This window comes from Medicago sativa, chromosome 6 (genome assembly GCF_051527215.1).
Source record: "Medicago sativa cultivar Bolivia chromosome 6, Bolivia_mono, whole genome shotgun sequence".
In the NCBI taxonomy this organism is placed as follows: Eukaryota; Viridiplantae; Streptophyta; class Magnoliopsida; order Fabales; family Fabaceae; genus Medicago; species Medicago sativa.
The window spans coordinates 75,342,625-75,364,203 of record NC_140754.1 but is presented as its reverse complement, the minus strand read 5'-3'; the positions used below and the strand labels follow the sequence as shown (position 1 = coordinate 75,364,203).

At 36.3% G+C, this 21,579-nt stretch overlaps 1 protein-coding gene across 1 annotated transcript; it reads left to right on the top strand.

Moving 5' to 3' along the window:
- Positions 1–264: 264 nt before the first annotated feature.
- LOC146916832 (uncharacterized) lies at positions 265–1,773 on the top strand. The gene is made up of 2 exons (XM_085721753.1): positions 265–400; positions 482–1,773. Exons 1-2 carry the CDS (start codon positions 265–267, stop codon positions 1,771–1,773), a joined length of 1,428 nt encoding a protein of 475 aa, XP_085577879.1.
- The last annotated feature ends 19,806 nt before the right edge of the window (positions 1,774–21,579 follow it).

Sequence of the window (21,579 nt, the reverse complement as noted above, 5' to 3'; positions counted from 1 at the left end):
GGGTGCCTAACACCTTCCCGTAGCGAAAACAACTCCCGGACCTCGATTCTCAAGGGTTTTTCTTATTTTTCCCTTCCCAAGAAAAAATGAGATATCACCGGTTAGAAAGGTTCAAACGTAATCAATGTTTGACACCCGAAAACCAAGATAAAACAGCATCATCTTTGCATTCATATTTTCTAATCCGTGTCTCATACTTTGTTTCTACCTACAAAAGGTCAATCCGTCAGTCTATTCACATCTACAACACTCGAGCAAATCAGAATGGATCATCTTGAACAAGAGAACCACAAGCTTCGTGAAGAGGTGACAACCCTCCGGGCTGAAAATGAGATTCTAAGGAACTTAGTATCTTTGATGACGGTTGCACAGAGTCAGCCATTATCTCCTCCAGTTGGCGGTACTCAAGCTTAGACAGCTGCTTCCATTACTCCAGTTTCAACAGTGTTTACTAGTACTCCTCAACATGCTATGGTGGAAGGTTACCTCTGGCGTACACCTTTAAATTCTGGTGAAGTATTCTGTCCTGGTGTCTCTAAGGTTCAAGCTCCTTTTGTGCAACAAACAATGTCTATCCCTCAATCAGGCCCTTTGATCCCTCAAGCTACTATGACTTACTTATCACCTTTGATTCATACAACTCAGCAGGACCACAAACCCATTTATCACTCTGGAAGTGTGGTTGCGTACAACCAGGTAGAAGAACTGAGAGAAAAATTTGATAAAATGCGGTTGGAATTGAAAGCTCTTCGTGGGGAAGAACTATTCGGAGAAAGTGCTTACGATCTCTGCTTGGTACCAAATGTCGTGATACCGCCCAAATTCAAGGTCCCTGATTTTGAGAAGTACAAGGGAAATACTTGCCCTAAAGACCATTTGGCAATGTATGCCAGAAAGATGTCCCCTCAAGCTGACAATGATAAACTTCTTATCTACTACTTTCAAGATAGCCTGACTGGCGCCGCTTTGAAGTGGTACACGGGCCTAAGTCGTGCTGATGTCAAAACTTTCAAAGATTCGGGCAATGCTTTCATCCAACGATACAACTATAACTTGCACTTGGCCCGAGTCAGAGATGAACTGCAGACTATGACCCAGAATGATAATGAATCCTTCAAAGCATATGCCCAACGGTGGAGAGATTTTTCCGCTCAATTCCGTCCACCTCTAAATGAGAAAGAGTTGACCAACATTTTCCTGAATACTCTGGATCAGTTCTATTATGAGTATATGGATGCAAGTTCACTCAAGAACTTCAAAGAAATGATGACCACCGGTATGCTTATTGAAGAAGGGGTCCGTGAAGGACGTTTGGTTAAAAAAGGTGTCCCCACTGATGGTTTAGAGGAGGAAGACCACGAAATGAGTGTGGTGGAAAGTCAGCCTCAACAACAGTATCTCGCTTATCACCGTGTTGTCGCTGTTATGCCTATCATAAATGATGTTCAGAGTTTGGGTTATCAACCCCAGTTCCAACAATGTCAACAACAGCCTCAACAACAGACTTCAAGGAAACAAATTGATCCTATTCCCATGATGTATACAGAATTGTTTCCATGGTTGCTTAAAAGGAATTCGGTCTACACCAAGGCACCTTCTCTAGTGCCAGCAAAATTGACATCTCGGTACAGGCCCGACCTCTTTTGTGCTTTCCATCAAGGGGCACCAGGTCATGACATTGAGCACTGTTTTGCATTGCCAAAGATAGTTCAGAAGTTGATCCAGAAAAACCTCATACCTTTCGAAGAGTTTGAATCTAAATGTGCAAGTTAATCCGCTATCGGATCTTGGTATCTAAGGTTGACACATGGAACGTTTAGCTGCAATTGAGTCTTTGCTGATGTTTATTTCTACTACTCATCTATTTAATTAATATGTTTGTTTGTTGCTTTATGTTTTTTTTTTAAAAAAAAATCCTTTCGTCCCACCCGAGGCGAGAGTGAATTTGGTTAGGGCTTTTTGCTTTATGTATTTTCATCATTAATGAAAGGTCGTCTTGATCCCGACTTTGTTTTTTTTATTTTTTGCTTTTTCTGGAAAAATGATAATACAAAAAAAAACCCAAAAATTTCTTTTTTTTATTTAATCATTTCCACATATATGCATAATCATAATGTTTATGTCAATAATCAAATCATGCATTAATAAACCCGTTGAACACTTAAACCTTGTACTCTCTCTCGACTTTGATTTCCTTGTATCTGAGGCTGAAAAGGAGGATGATGAAGAAGTTTCCAATGAGATTTCTCGCCTACTAGGGCATCTTGGCCGTCAAGAAGCTGTAAATAGAATATCAAAAAGATCATCCAGAAGATGACATTTAATTCCAAAGATTGGCACGAGATGCTACTGTTTGCCTTGTATGGATATTGTACTTCAAGTTCACACTTTAACAGGGGCAACCCCCCCACCATCCCTCAGTATACAATTTAAAGGCAGTGCGCCACATGATGGTCAAAGTCATGTCAACAGAAGTTTCAATGAAAGCTAAACTTGATTGAATTTAAAAGTGTTATTGTCGTGTGCCGTGGACAGTTATTTCAAGTATTCGACAAAGAAGGCTCGTCCTCGTGAATGTCAAGAAAGTGGCTTGGTGTTCAAAAATATGTTATCTGATTCCAAGGGGCAAATGGATGCCAAATTACAAAGAATGGTGGTAAAATTGTATGTCCTGTGAATACCGATGCAGTCAAGAAATACTTTGTTAAAATGAAAAAGCTCGATAAGTCGCAAACCCGAAAGGGTGGCTTAGGCAAAAATGAGCGTCCCGGTGGATTGAAAACCCGAAAGGGCGGTCCAGACAAAATTAGGGGCATACAAAAAAATGTATTCCTGGTTGATTGAAAACCCGAAAGGGCGGTCCAGGGAAAAGTTAGGGGTTTTTCAAAAAAAAAAAAACAAGAAGAAAGAAAACAAAGCAAAACAAAAACAAAAACAAAAAAAAAACAATACAAAAAAATGAATAAAAGACAGAGGCATCACAGTTCAAGTGGACCAAATGGGAAGAATGCACTTTATGGTCGCTTACTAATGCGACTTCTGCCAGTGGTTTTATTGATGGCGACTTCTGCCAGTGGTTTGATTAAATGGCGACTTCTGCCAGAATGATTGATTGATGAGTTTTACCCCGAGAAATGGCGACTCTGACCTATGGTTTGATTGACGGTGTCTCCTATCTGTGGTTTGATTGATGTATTTTATCCCTTAGAGATGGCGACCTCTGCCAAATTGTTGATTGATGAGTTGATTCCCCAAGTGGATTGATTATTGGGCTTTACCCCTTCAAGTGGATTGGTTATGGGGCTTTCTCCCTTCAGTGGTTTGATTAATAGGTTGTTTCCCCTTCAAGTGGTATGATTATGGGGCATTCTCCCTTTAGTGGTTGGATTAATGGGTTTTTACCCCTTTAGTGGTATGATTAATGGGTTGTTACCCCTTCAGTGGTTTGATTTTTTGGACTTACCCTAGCAGTTGGTATATCTTAATGGACTCTATCCCCATCTGTGGTTTGTTTGAAGGGTTTTATCCCCATCAGTGGTGTGTTCGAAGGGCTTTACCCCGACAATGTTTTGACTCATCTCCAGTGATGTTATCCCCAAAGAAAATTGCCGAGTGTTTATGCTGCGATGTTTGTCTGGCTCCTATCTTACTTGTCCAGTCTTGTCAGTTTCGCTTGTTATAAAGAGTCATACATTCATACATTCGTACATTCATTCATATACGTATTCATGCATATAAACTTTCATGCAAATATTACATGCATACAAATATCATTTATACATTATTGCATTGACCATCTTGTGTCTTATTTCAATTATATCCCACAAAAAATGTCATCCCCAATGTGTATGATCCAGAGATGTCAGCCATAGTCTTGTTTGGTCGTATCCCTTATGTTCGGTCTTCACTTACCTTTTGGACCAGGTTAATCACCTGCCAATGTCTTTTGTACCTTTTGGACCAGGTTAGTCACCTGCCAATGTCTTTTGTACCTTTTGGACCAGGTTACTCACCTGCCAATGTCTTTTGTACCTTTTAGACAAGGTTAATCACCTTCCAATGTCTTTAGTACATTTTGGACCAGGTTAATCACCTGCCAATGTCTTTTGTACCTTTTGGACCAGGTTAATCACCTGTCAATGTCTTTTGTGCCTTTTGGACCAGGTTAATCACCTGCCAATATATTTTGTGCCTTTTGGACCAGGTTAGTCACCTGCCAATGTCTTTTGTGCCTTTTGGACCAGGTTAATCACCTACCAATGTCTTGTGTGCCTTTTGGACCAGGTTAATCACATGCCAATATCTTGTGTGCCTTTTGGACCAGGTTAATACCCTGCCATTACCTTTTGAACTAAGTTAATACCCTACCACCATCTTTTCAACCAATTTAATAACCTACAGAGATTTTGGATCAGTTTAATAGCCCGCAAATACCATTGTGTCAAACAATCATTTTTTACCAATGATTTTCAATTCCCCAGTATCTTGTTGAATCTACTCTTGTACCGATAGCAGATGACTTTACCCTAGTCGTCTTTACCAATTCTAAAGGTAATAAACATGTGTTTATCTTTCTTGCAATGTCGTCTTTATCAATTCTAAAGGTAATAGACATGTGTTTAATTTCTTGTAATGTCGTCTTTATCATTTTAAAGGTAATAGACAGTCTTTTCTCCCTAGTCATACCTATCAGTTTATCCCCAGTCAATTTATCTTCGTCGTCTTTATATTCATATTTGCATCACAAAGAATTCATATCATTATATTCATAAGCATTGCATTCTCAACATTTCAACTGGTCAAAAATTGGTGTACTTAATATTTAAGTCTCCTCGTCTTGCTGATTTAAAAATTTCATCTTTTTAAATCCTCATGACGAGTGTTTTATCTTGGTTTTCGGGTGTCAAACATTGATTACGTTTGAACCTTTTTAACCGGTGATATCTTATTTTTTCTTGGGAAGGGAAAAAAGTAAGCAAAACCCTTGAGAATCGAGGTTCGGGAGTTGTTTTCGCTACGGGAAGGTGTTAGGCACCCATAACGACTATAGTATCCTATAGGAACCGTCTTTACTTTCTACGCGCGCGCTTTATTTTAAATGCTATTTTGAAAGATGATATTAAGCCTAAGAGTATTCTAAGTGAAGAATTGGAGGGAGAAGAATGTGTTTGAATTTTTACTTTATTTGAATTGAAGGAATTTTGGTTCCTTGCCTACGTACCCTTTTAAGGGATCAAATCCACCGTAGTTCTCTTCCAAAAAATATTTTTGTTTTTGTTGGTTGATTTTAAGTTTGAAAATTGGAATTTTTGAAGAATAGAAAGAGGCCTCAAAGGGCATGAGATTTAGAAAAGGTGAGGTGGAATTAGTTATTTTGAAAAATTTGGTCTAAGTATTATTAAAATTCTTTAAGGGTTTTTGCTTAAGAAAAGAAAAGGAAAATACAATGGGATTTTGATCCCAAGGTTTATTTAGAAAAATATTTGAGTGATGTTATTCATATTTTTTTGGAAAATGGATTTTTCTAAGTGTAAAGCCTAAGCATTCATCTAAGCATACAATCCTAAACATACATCTAAACATGCATATTCTAGCCATACATCTCAAGTGAGGTTTGTGCATGTGTCGGTGTTTGTGTCGGTGTACATCATTAGAGTCCATTGTCCATATTACATCATTGGCCTAGATACATTCTATGGTCTTGCAAGAATTTAAAAGCATAGGAGAAATATTATAAAATTCCTAAGTCTTACATTCTAATTTTTGGTGAAACTTAAAGTGCAAGAAATAAGATGAAGGAGGAGATGAAGTATGGAATGCTTTATGAATGAATGGAACATGAAATGAAATAGTTAGTGGCATAAGGAATAATAGGAATTGAAAATTTATAAGCAAAAGGAAATACTAAAGTTTGGCAAAAGTTAGTGAAATTTTTAATCTAAAGGTAGCTAAAAATCACCTAAAGTTTACCATGACACCAAGACAAATATGTGACCTATAATTCTCATATCATGACAATTTTCTAAAGGTTTTCTTACAATCAATGATATGAGAATCATAAGAACACATTCAAATCAAGATCCATGATATATCTAGGCATATTGGCATCTTTTATTCACAAACATGACTTGCAAACCAAGCAATTAAACCTAATTCACACATGCAACAAAAAAACACATACAAACAGTAGCTAAACTTCACAAAATCATATGGCATGGGTCACAAACTTTCATAAAAAAATTGGAACTGAAATCAAGCAATTTTCACAAGTTTTTAACCCAAAAAAATATCACAAAATAGCAAGGAAACCAACACATTATTTTTATCCTTTTCAATATGCAAAAATCATCACAAAAACACTACCAAATTATCAAGAAATGTATCTGAAAATTTTTAGAATTTTTAAAGGATTTTTGGACTTAAAAAATGTACAAGAAAATCACAAATGTGAACAAAAAAACTAGTAAACAACTAAAAAGCTACACATATTTTTATCAAGGTTTAACACATAAAAGTATCACAAAATGGTCAAGAAAAATATCAAAAGCATATGGAAAATTTCATGGAATTTTTATCAGAATTTTAGGCAAGGCAGGGGTTCAAACAGCAAGCAAGCAAGTGTATATAGCAAAAAAGACAACAAAAACGAAAAAAAGAAAGGAGGCCTAGGCCCAACCCAAAACGGCATGGATCCTGGATCATCCAAACATACCAGGGACGTTGGATTGATCCAGGATCCTAAACCCTAAATCAGACGGTCAGGATACATGGTTCAGGGACGAACCAGACTGGCTCAACTGAACCGGTCGGTTCACTTCCCCTTCTAAACAAGAGAAGACCGGTCCAAATCATTTTCAACCCTAACTTCTCTCTCTAACTCTCTCCTTCTCTCTTTAAACCCTCTGCAACATCAACCTTGCCGGAAACTGGGGAGGACGGCGGAGGAAGATGAAGATTCATTGGAATCTTCATCTTCTCCGATGAACTAATGCTATTTTCTAAACTAATTACCCAGAAATGTTCGTCTTCCTCTCCAGTTTACAGATCCAAGGTTACTTTTGCGAGACTGTGATGAAAACGAAGTAGATCGGACTTTGAATTTACGGTTTCTAGGGTTTTCATGTTTTTTCTAATCTTCTTGAAACCGAACCCTAATCTAACCTATTTTCTTCGCTGATGATGATTACGAACTCTGTTTTCGAAAATAAATGGTGGATCTCTGAGGATTGGTGTTCCTAGGGTTTCGTTTCAAATCTTTTCGAATCTTTTCGAAGTTTTAGCTTCGATTCACCGTTTATTTTCGTATTCGAGCCTTCGATGAAGATATAAGTGAAAAAATGAGAAGGTTTTTGAATATACCTGTTGAACACTGAAGATTCGAACCAAGAGAAGGGTGAGAACGATGTTTTAATCCTCTTCTTCGTCTCTGATGCTTATTTTTGATTCAAGCTTCGAAAATAAATCGAAGCTCTCTCGTCTTCTCACTTTTCGTCTTTTCGAACTCTTTCTGGTATTTGATCTTCTTCTTCTTCTTCACTCACCAAATCCTTCGTGATCGCAAATTCGTCTTTGACGAACCTTTGCTTGAATTGCGAAGGTGAAGATTCAGTGATGATACTCTTTCTGAGAATCTTCCATGAATTCGAGTCAATTTTGTGTAGTAACCGTTGACTTGAGTTTTCTGATGACGATTGGTATGAATTTGTGATGAATTGAGGTAATTAGGGTGGTTTCTGATTCTGTTACGGTGGTTTTTGTGGTGGTTGAGAGTTTGTTACGGTGGCTAGGGTTTTGAGGAGAGAGAGAAAGTTTGTTAGGGCTTTCTGATGATGTGTCAGTGATGGAATGGTAATTGTTCTGTGTAATTGGTGATGTGGCTGCTTTTATAGGCTGCCATGTGGCCTTCTGGGCCAATAATGAGCTGACACGTGTCCCTGGACTTGCTTTGATTCGAAACTGGACTATTTCTGGACTTGAGGGCCTCTTTGCAATTTTGAAACTTTGAAGGGCTGACCTGCAATTTTAAAAAAGGACCAGACTGCAAAACTTTGGACAAAAAAGGACTTAATTGTAAATTAAAAAACTATTCTGCAATTATAAAAAAAATCTAAAAAAAAAATGAAGTTTCGAAATAATAAAAAAAAAGACTTAAAAATAAAATTTGAAACTAGGGAGAGGACTTGAATGCAATTTTAGAATTTTTTAGGACTAAAATGAAATTAAAGTAAAATTGAATTAAAATTGGCAAAAATGGAAAATAACGTAAAGTGAAACGATTAAAATTGACAAAACGGACTAAAATGAACCAATTACCTAAATGAGGTACTTTAAAGTAACCTCTCTCTGCCGAAATTTCGTGTGAAATGACCAAAATGCCCCTGGGGACTAAAACGACTAAAAATGACTCAGATGCAATTTTAAAATGGATTTTTATCAGGGAATTGAAGCAAGAGCTTATACAAGCAAGTTAAAAGACTCAGAGACAATTTTAAGAGGTTTAAACAGAGCTTTAACACTTGAAAAGACTAAAATGCCCTAGGGGCTAAACTGACTCAAAATGACTTCAAATGCAATTTTTGAAATGGATTTTGACATGGAATTGAAATAAAAACTTATTCAAACAATTGAAAAGACTCCAGCAATTTTCAAGGACTAAAATGAGTTTGGACACAGGAAATGACTAAAATACCCTTTTTCATGAATTTTCCAAATAACATTGAAATAGGAAGCAGAGAAAGATGCAATTGATCAGAGACATATCAAATGACTTGAAATGCGAGAAAAGAAGGATTGAGTTAGTATTTTTAGGCCCAAAACTAGGGTATAACAACGAGGAAACTTAAATAGGGGCATCTGTCTCTATCTTTTTTTAATCATATTTTTAAAGCCGAGTAACTTAGTCGTTTCAGACGAAATTTTGGCAAAGAGGTATTTTAAAATACCTCAATTTTTTTAGTTACCAAAAGAGACAATTTTACATTTTATTAATTCACTTATATTGCCTTTATACTCATTATTTTATTTTCCTTTTTTGTTTCATGTTTTTATTAATTTTATTTTGTTTCCATTTTCATTTTTATTTTCCTTTCAATGTCACGTTTTTTTTGTTTATTCTTTAAGATGATTCTATTTTGTTTTTTTTTTAGTCTAGTCCTTTTTATAGTCCTTTTGTCCTTAGTGTCCAGTCTGATCCAAGTAAGGGTATTTTGGTCCAGTGAAAGGGACACCTAATCTGATGCACCTGCAGAGTTAACCTAATTTTACACAGTATAAATAGGGCATTAATTGCTCAGCATTGTTCACCCAATCATTGACACAGCCGCAACCTTCAAGTCACAAACCCTAATTCTACATTCTCTCTTCACATTTTCAGATTAAACTCAAGAAAATGAAGAACATATGAATATCAAGTTGATTTTCCAGATTCATAAACAATAACAACAACAAGCTTTTTCTCTTCAAAAATCATTCCTAAACTCAATCAACAACATCTTAAACCGGATCCGTTCGTATTCATCCACTTTGGTATTCAACAAGAGGAAGGGAAACGGAACCGCAACTCACAATAGAAGTTCAAACCGGATCCGTTCGTATTCATCCACTTTGGTAAACTTTTTTCTTCCGAACTTCATTTTTTTAGACCTAGGATTATTTGGTAGGTGTTTGTGAAAACTATTTGGATTTTTGGATAGAGAAGGAAGGAAGGAGTGGTTTGGTATAAAAAATTTGAAATTTTTTGTTAAAAAAAAAGGCTCCGACGTGGCGGCTCTTCGGCCGACCACCGCGTCGGAGCAAATCCGACCACCACACTTTCTTCTTCTCAGGCGAGTTGTTTTAAGGAGAGAGGGGATAGCTTCTCTCTCTAAGTTCAATTTAGAGAGAGAAGTGTTTGAGTTTATGGTGTTTTTTTTGTTGAAAATCGAATTTATAGTATGCTGTTTTTGTTACTACTGTGCTTTTTACCCCATGGAAGTCGGCATGCTCTCAGGATTTAGGCCGTTAGATCTGTGATCTAACGGCCGAGGATGAGCCTGTTTCCAATCCAGTGTGCTTATATCTTTGTGTTATCGTATACCTATCTGTTTGAACCGTCAGATCGTAGATCTGACGGTCCCCGAGTTACTTTTTCTTTATTTCTATGTTAAAACCTTTTTATTCTTCACTGTGTTCCTTAGTTTTTTAACTCTCTGATCATGATCAAGTGAGATCATTTGGCTGTGATGAGACTGCAGTCTGAGCCCAAACTATTTTGTCTAATTTCTCTACAATTTTTCTTTTTACACCCCCAGTACTGTTTGATGCACCCCCCTTGCTGTGTATATTTTTTCCAAAAAGACTCATACATGTTAAACTTATTTTGTAACTATGTTTTCCTGCATTTTTAAACACTTTAAACCTTCATGACCTTTTATTTTGCTTTAATATTTTAAATGATAGTTCGTCTATTTTAAACGTTTTTGCTTCATAATTTTCTTTGTTAATTTTGCTTTAGTATTTCAATTTATACTTCATGCATTTCTTTAATATTTTGACATCATGCATTCTCTTTGATAATTCGTCCTAGTATGTGGTGCTTTTAAGTTTCTTATGATTGCTTTAATTCTAGTATGATCTCATGCATTTTCTTTATGCTTGCATTTTATTTAAATTCCATGATACTTTGTGTATTTTAGGTATTGATGTAATTTATTCTTTTGCTTTTTATTTCGCATAGAGTGTATCTAGGAGGGTATGTAATAATGTAGTAAATGAACACACCGACACAAGCACCGACACTACCACTTTACTTATCGCTTTACGCTCGCTTTATTTTTTTTATTTTTAAAATTTTATTTTTTTTCCACGTTGTTACGCTAGCTTACCGTTAGTTTAGAAAAATCTTTTTATCTCAAAAAAATCAAATAAGCAAAAAGTCAAAATATTTTCCTAATAAACCTTGGATCCAAATCCAAGTTGTTTTTCCTTTTATTTTCTTAACCAAATTTCTAATTAATCTTAATTGAACTTAGACTAAATTTCTTAATTAAAATTGACCAACTTCACACCATTTTATTCTTCTATACCTTGAGGTCTCGCAACCCTTCTTAAAACCATTTTCAAAAAAATTAAAATCAATCTAACCCACCAAAAATATTTTTAAGAGTGGACTACATTGGGTTTTGATCCCTTTTCTTTAAGGGTATGTAGGCAAAGGATTTATCCTTCCAAATCAAATAAAAACAACAAAAAAACATACTTCTTCTCCCTCCATTCTTTCACTTAGTTTTAAGCAAGAATTTTCAAAATAAATAATCAATTTAGGACAAGATAAAGTTAGGAAAGAGGTTCCCACGTAGTACCGTGGTCGTTAGGGGTGCTTAACACCTTCCTCTATCGAAACCAACCCCCGGATCCAAAGTCTTTGAAAAAGGGTTTTAATTCATCTTTTCCCTTCCCACGAATAAAGATCGAAAAGTCCAACGATTGAAGGTTCAAAGCCAATTAATGGATTGACACCCAAAAATCACCGACTACAGACACATTGTTACATAATTAAATCAATATTTTTCTGTAAATATTGTTATCCTAAAAAATTACCTTTCTTTTCTGAGCCTCTGGGTTAACAGTTGAACTCTTGCAGCTTCTATTGTTATGCCCCAATTGGTTGCATTTTGTGCACCTATACTTTGAATTCTGCCTCTTATATTTCCTGGCATCAGGTTCATCAGGTTCCCTTCTTCTTAGCTTCTTTGGTCTTCCTGGACCTTTCTTGTAGGTTGCATTTTGTGCACCTATACTTAGAATTCTGCCTCTTATATCTTCCACTTCAACATTTGGCCACATGTCTCGTCCATTGATTGAACTAACATTAAAGCTATAACATAGCTGTTATACCCTAAATTTTGGACCTAAAAATACTTGTTTAAAATTTTCTTTCATCTTTGATATATGTCCATTACTTTTGAAGAATTGCCAATTTGCTATTGTTTACACTGACATTTTATTCTGCTTTATCTTTCAACTTAGCTTTACAAATCTTTTTAACTGTGTATTTGTCCATGTTTTCTTGCATTTCAAGTCATCCAAAACATCTTTCTTGCATTTCAAGTCATTTGAATTTGTCTCTGATCAAATGCATATTTCTCTGCATTTTATTTCAATGTTATTTGCAAAATTCATGAAAAAGGGTATTTTAGTCATTTCCTGTAACCAAACTCATTTTAGTCCTTTAAAATTGTTTGAGTCTTTTCAATTAGTTTGAATAAGTCTTTATTTCAATTCTATGTCAAAATCCATTTCAAAAATTGCATTTGAAGTCATTTTAAGTCAGTTTAGCCCCTAGGGGCATTTGAGTCTTTTCATGTGTTAAAACTCTGTTTAATTTCTAAAAAAATTGTCTCTGAGTCTTTTCAATTGGTTTAAATAAACTCTTGCTTTAATTTCATGATAAAATTCATTTTAAAATTGCATCTGAGTCATTTTGAGTCGTTTTAGTTCCCAGGGGCATTTTGGTCATTTCACACGAAATTTTGGCAGAGAGAGGTTACTTTAAAGTACCTCATTTAAGTAATTGGTTCGTTTTAGTCCGTTTTGTTATTTTTAATCGTTTCACTTTACGTTTAGTCAAATTTACCATTTTTTAGTTCAATTTTATTTTTAATTTTTTCTATTTTTTTTTAAAGTCCTCAAAATTCTAATAATTGCAGCTAAGTCCTTTTTGTTTCGAATTTTATTTTTAAGTCCTTTTCTTTTAAAATTTTTTTTTTGCAGAACAGTCCACATTTTGGCCAGTTGGTTTTTTTTTAGTCCTTTTTATTTTTTTTGCAGTTTGGTCCTCAAGTTTCAGTTTTTGCAAATTAGTCCAAAGGGAGTTAGTTACGGTCCAGGCCACGTGTCAGCTCACTATTGGGTCCCAAGCACAGGTGTCAGCCTATAAAAGGCCTAATCATCACAGATCCATTCATTCGGTGCCAACTCAACAAACACCTTTCCATTCTCTCTCCATAATCAAACGAATCAAAATCCAGAAAACTCAAGAACACGATGAAGTTCATGAAGAACTTCATCCCCAAATCATAAACCCTAACTCACATTAACCTCAATTCCTCGCAAATCCATACCAATCCATCACAAATTCTCAACAATTTCATCACATAAAACTCAAATCCAGCAATTTCGCAACAAAAACAGTTCGAATTAAAAACATTTTGTTTCGCAAGCTCTCAGAGATTCGAAGTGAATCTTCATCATCGAACTTTGATTTCTGCAATTCGAAGCTCAAATTCATTACCTGAGTAACAAATTCGAACGATCACAGAAGCAAAGAGAGTGAGAAGAAGAGGATCGAAGCAGAATCAGACCGGTGAAGAAAGAGAAGAGAACAACTGATTTATTTTCAGTTCAAAGACTCACCAGAAGCCTTCGCAAGGATCTATTCGTTCGAATCTCCAATCAAATCCAGGTATATTCAAAAAACCTTCTCGTTTTAGCTTACAATCATCATCGAAGGTCCATAAACAAAAGTAAACGGTGAAACAACGTGGATTAACAAGTTTAGAACTTGTTCATGCGAAAAAGTTCAAAAAAGATTCGAAAAGCTTCGAAACCGAACCCTAAAAATGTAATTCATGAAGATTCACCATTTATTTTTCAAATCAGAGTTCAAATTCGTCCTCAGTGAAGAAGATAGAGTAGATTAGGGTTTCGTTTCAAGAGATTCGAAAGAGTTTTGAAAAACCTAAAACCGAATAGTTCAGTTGTAGATCTACTCCGATCTAAGTCTCTTTTCAAAAAAATAGTTTCGAAATCATGAAGAGGAGTTCAAGACGAACACAACGACATGTTTTTTTTCCAGAAAAGGTGTTCAGGTACGGCGGTGCCACCGGCAGCCACCGTACCTCCGTTGGAGAAGACGACGGAGAAGAAGAGAGAAGTTGTAGATCTTCTCTCTCTAAAACGTTGTAGAGAGAGAAGAGAGAAGGAGGAATGAATTGGACCGGCAGGTTTGTGTTAATATAAACACCTGAACCGCTCTGGTTCGTTTTGGTTCACTCTCTCCTTGATCTACACCGTTTGATTTGCGGTTTGCCACGTGTATGCCTGTGATTTCTTGTTTCCATGCACCTGAACCTAGTTACCATGTGCTGCGTGCTCTCAACCCTTGGATCTAGGGTTTCGATGGAGTTGGATCAATCCAACGCCTCTGTGGTGTTTGGATAGTCCAAGATCCATCAGAAACCTTGGGCATGGGTTTGTCTTTTGCAGATTTTCGTTCCTTACCTATTTTTTGCTATTTGAGTACCGCATTTTAATTCTTACACCCCTTGTCTTGCCCAAATTTCCTCATAAAAATCCCATAAATTTTTTTAGATGTTCTTGATATTTTTCTTGACCTTTTTGTGATATCTTTAGGTGTTAAAACTTGAGGGGATTATATGTAGTATTTTTTGGTAGTTTGTTTACTTTTTTTGTTAAAATTTGTGAATTTCTTGTATTTTTGAGTCTAAAATCCTAAAAAATTCCTATGTGTTCTTGATCATTTTCTTGATATTTTTATCATGTGTTAAATCTTGATAAAAAAAAATGTGTGCTATTTTCTTGTTAATTGTTTACTATTTTTGTTAAAAAATTGTGAAGTTTTATATGTTTTTGTATCTAAAAATTCTTTAAAAATTTTAAAAATTTTCATACACATTTCTTGATAGTTTTGTGGTATTTTTGTGATGATTTTTACACATTAAAACTTGAAAAGAATAATATGATGCTTTTCTTGCTATTTTGTGTAAAAATTTTGTGAAAAGTACATGGTCTTGATCCCTAATCATGATACATGATGTTTGATTTGTGGAGTATGAATTTGCAATGGATTTTCTTGCTGTTTTGAAGTGTTTTAATACATGTGAGTATGTTGTGTGAGTTTACTTGTCTTACAAGTTATGTGAATATTGTTCGTGAATATTAAATGCCAAATATGCCTAAAATATAGCATGATTCTTTGGTTTGGATGTATTCTCATAGATCTCATATTGTTGATTGTGATAAAAATCTTTGAATATTGCCATGATATGGGAATTATAGGTCATACATTTGTCTTGTTATCATGATAAATTTTAGGCATACTTTGCCAAAAGTTTAGTCACTCTTTTTTAGCTTTTTGCCACTTTGTTTAATATTCCTTTTGCTTATAATTTTCATGCTATTATACCTTATCCTACTAACCATTTCATTTCATGTTTCATTCATTCATAAGCATTCCATACTTCATCTCCTCCTTCATCTTATTTCTTGCACTTTAAATTTTACCAAAAATTAGAATGTAAAACTTAGGAATTTTGTAATATTTTTCCTATGCTTTTAAATTCTTGCAAGACCATAGCATGTATCTAGGCCAATGATGTAAAGGACAATGGACTCTAATGATGTACACCGACACAAGCACCGACACTTGCACGCACTTCACTTTAGATGTATGGCTAGGATATGCATGTTTAGATGTATGTTTAGGATTGAATGTTTAGATGAATGCTTAGGATTTACATTTAGAAAAATCAATTTTCCGAAAAACTTGAACCACATCACTCAAATCATTTTCACAATAAACCTTGGGATCCAAAATCCCATTGATTTTCTCTTTTATTTTCTTAATCAAAATTTCAATGAATCTTAATCATACTTGACCTTTTTTTTTCAAAATCACTAATCAAACCTCACAATTTCACAATCTTACGCCCTTGAGGCCTCTCTCTCTCATTCTTCAAAATTCCAATTTTCAAACTTAAAATCAACCAACAAAAACAAAAAAAAACATTTCTTGGAAGAGAACTGCGGTGGATTTGATCCATTAATCGAGTACGTAGGCAAGGAATCAAAATTCCTTCAATTCAAATAAAATAAAAATTCAAACACTTTCTTCTCCCTCCAATTCTTCACTTAGAAAACTCTTAGGTGTAAATAAACATTTTCAAATAGCATTTAAGAATAAAGAGCGCGCATAGAAAGTAAAGACGGTTCCTATAGGATACTATATGAAGGTGAGAAAAACACAAGAAGGGGGGTTGAATTGTGTTTTAGAAAAATTCTTCGTTTCTCCTAAAAACTGAACACACTGATCAGAAGCTAAGCGAGACAGCTTCTGAAGTGATAATCAGAATCTAAATGCAGCGGAATAAAACAGAGAGAGAGAGAAGAAGAACGACACAAAGCAATTATACTGGTTCCTTCCACAATCCGGAAGTAGTCCAGTCCCCCTTGCACTTCCAAGGAGATTTCACTATGAGTAATATCTGATTACAAATGCTTAAGCACACAAGCAAGAGACTTCCAATGCTCAAGCACACAAGCAAGAGACTTCCTTTGCTCAAGAACACAATCAAGAGACTTCCTGCTCAAGCACAACTGCAAGAGACTTCCTAACTAAACAAAATTACACAGAAAATTGTTTAAGGTTGAACACTTGATATACAATCAGAGGTGCTCACAATACAAATCAGATACAGACTCAATGGACTTAAGAATTTCTAAGATATGACTTTGAGACACAGAAATTCTAAGTGAATGCAGAACAATTTCAGCAGAGGTTTGGTACTTGTGAAAATCTTGTGAGTCTTTCGTTCAGCGTTCTTGCATTACCAATTCTCTAGGTCTTCACTCCTTTATATAGAGGTGTGAGAGAGACGTTGTGAAATTGCCAGCACACCAAAGAGTCGTTGTTGAAGCTTGATCTTTCACCAATAATCTTTTGCCTGATTTGGCTGTTGTCCTATGAAGAACAAATTTGAAATCCATTCCTTATCCAAAGGAACATCTATGCAGGCGAAACCGTATTCTGGAGCTGTTTTCTTGTCCTGTAGCGCGGACACAAAACAGAGTAGTGGAGAACGTGGTTGTACAATTCGTACAAAGTACAATGTCAACGCTTTCGTCCAAATTGCAAACACACGCCTTCAAACACCTTTGAAATGACCGTTGCAAACTCCACTAATCCTTTGTTTGTGTTTTCGAATCCAATAGACAGATTTTGCATTGATAATTCTTCAATTCTTGATTCTTTGCAAATCCAGTTGATATTCAGCTTCTGGTGAAATGGCTTCTGATGAGGCAGCTTCTGATGATGCAGCTTCTGATGATATGACTTCTGCAGCTTCTGATGACGCAGCTTCTGATGATGTGGCTTCTGGACCTCTTGTCTTCAGAAGCACTATTCTTCAGGAGCAGCTTACTTCAGGAGCGCTATTTCTTCAGGAGCAGCTTGACTTCAGGAGCGCTTTTTCTCTTCAGTAGCAAGTTGCCTTCAGGAGCGTCCAAGCTTCAAATTTTTGTTGTTTCCATAGCTCTTTATTTGCTCATTCAGAACCAATGATGATGTAACTTTATAATTATGGTCCTGTACACTTGAACAAATATTAGCTAGTCCAATTTACAATTTTTAATACCTTGTTATCATCAAAACCCTTTAAGGTTCATTGTTAAACACATTTTGTTCCAACAATCTCCCCCTTTTTGATGATGACAAACAAAAGTATTTAAAATTGATCAATTGTTGTTAATCTAATTAACAAGTTGACTTTGGGGTTCTGAGGTTTGTAAGCTCAGAATCTGAGGTTTGTAAGCTCAAACTCCCCCTGAGTCTGATAGTCTTTAAGGTGAGGTTTGTAAGCTCCCCCTAAGTTCTATCCAGGTTAATTAAATTCATTTTTCGCGCAATAATATTATCAGAGCTTAAAAACAAAATTGAATCATTGAAAGAATTAACTTATAGATAAGAAGAATGGTTCAATTAATTTTACTTGAATTTTGATACTCCTTCGTTCGTTTATAGCTTATACCAATACGGTAAAAAAAAAATGATAGAAGGTTTTCAAAAATTTCAAATGCCATTAATGGGGCTCAGAGCCTTTAAATACTTGTCACATATACTCCCCCTTTTGTCATTATCAAAAAAAATTAAAATAAATTTAAGCATAAAAGACAAAAAGATATGAGAAAAACTCAAACAGGAGAGAGTATAAAAGAAAGTGAACTAAATAAGTCAGAGCAAAATATATGAACATGCATATCAATTGTCAGAAGCAGCTAAACAGTCAGAATCAGTAAGCATTCAGAAGCAAGAGAAATAAGACAAGATGGTTTCAGAAGCAAGGACTAAGAAATTTTAAAACAGACAACAAACAAAGAAAAACACAAGGGTGTGCAACTAAGGGTTGGTTTGTTGTTGTTTCTTCATCTCTTCCATTTCTTCAATCTTCTTCTTCAACAGTTCTTCAAGTTGTTGTTGCCTCTGAAGAAGAGCTTGTTCCCTTTCTCTAGCTTCTTGCTGCTGCTGTGCCATCTGTTTCTTCAGAAGCTTACACAGCCTTGCTTCTCTGGTCAAGTAATCCGTTTCAAAGAAGAAAGGCTGGTTTGCCAGGAGCAGTGTAGAACTTCTTACTCTGAGACTCTGATTCAGATGCTCCATTAACTTCCTGACAGAGGCTTCCTTGCTTCTGATGCACTTAGCCCTTAAGCTTTCAATTAGCTCAGTTGCCCGGTTCTGAAGTGATGCCCAGGAGTCTTCATATGCACTTGTGAGATCAACTGTCCTTCGTTGATCCACAAGATTAAGCAATTGACTAAGGATTGTCAGAAGCTCAGAAGTAATATATCCAGATTCCAGGATGTTTGAGGGTGATTGTTCAAGGATTTCAAGATCAGAATCACTGATTTCCAAATCTTGAACAGGGTTAGGAACTGGAATGGTAAAGTGTGTTTGTGTGTTTGAAGATGAAGGCTGGTCAGAGGCAATGTGAGTGGTAGTGGTTGAGGCTTGAACATTGACTAGAGAGATGTCAACATCCATGGGAGTTGGTTGTGGGGAGTGTTCAATTTCAGTTGATGGTTGTTGTGGTGAAGTTGATGTTTGAGTGTTGAGTTGGGGGTCAATGGTAGCTGTTGGTGATTGTGGGGGTGTTGTGGGTTTTTGTGGTTCAGGTGTTTGTTGATGGGGGTTTTCTGAAACAACATTTTCAGAAGCAGCTGCTTCTGGAGTTGCTTCAGAGGCCTTTTCTGAAGTTTTGTCTATGGGTAATTCACCTGAGTAGTGGAGAGCAAGATTGTCTAAGACAGAAGTGTCTTCTATTTGTTCAGGTACTGATGGTGAAGAGGGTGAAGTGGGGATAGAGGTGACTGGAATCTGGATTACCTGATCTGCAGGGTCAGCTTCAGAAGTGATCTTCTGTGGATCAGCAGATTGAGAAACTGCTTCTGAAGTTCCCTCTTCTGGAGCATTTTCAAAGACGAGCATCATATCGTCTTCCTCATTGTCTTCAGTAGGTTTACCAGCAATGGCTCTTACTTCAGCCAGTTTATCTTTGTAGAACCTATCACAGTCCTCCAATCCCAAAGCCTTGAGCTTTTCATCTCTTTGATGAATGTATTGAGCTTTTTGATCCTTTCTTTCTGATATAAGATCAGCAGCACGTTCATCTGCCATCCTTTTCCTTATTCGAGTCATCTCAACCATAGGACTCACAAGTTGAAGGGGAGCCTTCTTCTTCTTCAGCTTGGGATCAGCCTCCTCTTTCTCTATTTCTTCAAGAGCTTCATCCAGCTGCTCTTGAGTGATTACCAAGTCTGCCTTACCTTTTCTCCTCTTCTGTGGAATAGAAGCAGCACCAACCTTCTGCATCTTTCCTTTTTCCTTGATAAAAACAGGTTTAGCAGCTTCTGACTCAGTACTAGTTCTGGCCTTCTTTCCTTTAGTAGGAGCAGCTTCTGATTCAGAACTAGTTCTGGCCCTTTTCCCTTCAGGTGCCTCAGAAACAGCAGCTTCTGACACAGCAACTGCCTTGGCCTTCTTGCCTTTCCCTTTAGCAAGAGCAGCTTCCTCCTGAGACCTTGCATCTTCCTCCAAGACGTACTCAGCTACTGATTGAACTAGGAAATCAGAGTCACTTTCCTTAAAGATGGGAGGAAAGTCCCTGATTATCTCAGTTTCAGCAGTTGTCATCTCTAACCACTTTTCATCTTTAGGGGCTTCTTTGATGAACTTCATAGAGCATAAGCTCCTGCTACTGATAGTCCTTTCAGCAGTAGAAACTTCGAAACATTTATCAGAAGCACTCCTTGTCCTTTTTAAGAACTCCAGCACCCTTCCTTGATGAAAGATTTCAGAAAGCAATCTTCCATAGGGTACTTGTTTTCTTCCTCTTGTAGTGCTTTCGTTTATGGCCCAGCAGAGATGATCCATTACATATCTGGGGAAGTTTATCTTTTCAAGATTGGTCATGAAATAAATTGCTAGCTTCTGTTGGTTGTTGGGTTGGTCAGACCCTCCTGCTCTTTGAAAGAAGCAATCATTACTGAATTTCACCAACATTCTGTTGTGAATCTCCATCTCTGAAGGCTTGGCATCTTTCTTCCCACCCAGAAGAGAGTTGTAGTAACCTTTTAGCAGGACATCTTCCTTCCTGACTATTTCTTGGAATCTTCCCTCTGCATGCATCCTACAAGCTTTAGCTATAACGTCCTCAGTGATGATTATAGGAATGCCCATCACTTCAGACCTTATTTCTAAGCTATCAAATGATGTATGATTCATTTCCATGACCATTTTCCCTTTCTTTGACCCCGCTTGTTTGCTTACGACTTTTGCAGGCTTTTCATTGTACACTTCAGCTTTTAACCAAAAGTCCTTGACCAAGTTCACATATGTTGGCCCATTTAGCATCTTGAAATACTCAGACATCATCTGAGTTTCTATCAAACCTTCCATGTTTACTTCATACTTCTTGAGTGAAGCAAAATCCACCGGTGACTCTACTTGAACTATTAAGGATTCCCATGGAATATCCATAGTCTTCTCTTTGTAGATGGACCCAGATTCTGATACGCTTTGCTTGTTTGATGTAGATTCTGAAACTTTTGAGCTTGATGATGCCATTTGATGATTTACGAAGATTTGAAGAAGATGAAGATTTTAGGGTTCTAAGGTTGAGAGAATGCGCTTACTTCGCAAGAGGTTTGAGAGCAAATGTGTTTGTTGTGAGTGAGTAGTGTGTGAATTGTCAAAGTGTTAAAAGTAAAACGATTGCAATTCAAAAGAGACAAACAAACATAACATTAATGACAAAATTGGGGGCGCGTGAAAAGTACTTTCAAAGCTATTAAATCATCATTGCCCTTTTAGTTATACACCAACACATACAGGCCACGTAAGAAGTTCACAGAGTAACTACCAAGTTAGTGGGCCAAAAGTTACTTTTTAAAAGGTAACTTCCAACGTTTCCACTAATTCAACTATTCAGAAGCAATAAATCCAGCTTCTGGACTTCAGATGCTGACGTCATCATCAGAAGCGAGTTCTCCTCAGAACCTCAATAAAGAGCTTCTGATGGACTACTGCTTCTGAACTAACTTCAGAACCTAAAATCCTATTCAGGAGCAAGCAAGCATTTAATCAGATACAAAGTGCATGTTCAAATTTTTCTTTATAAAATCAAATCTTTCAACAGTTAAAGGCTTAGTAAATATATCAGCCCATTGATTTTCAGTATCAATGAATTGTATATCTAAAATTCCTTTTTGAACATAATCTCTGATAAAATGGTGTTTGATTTCAATGTG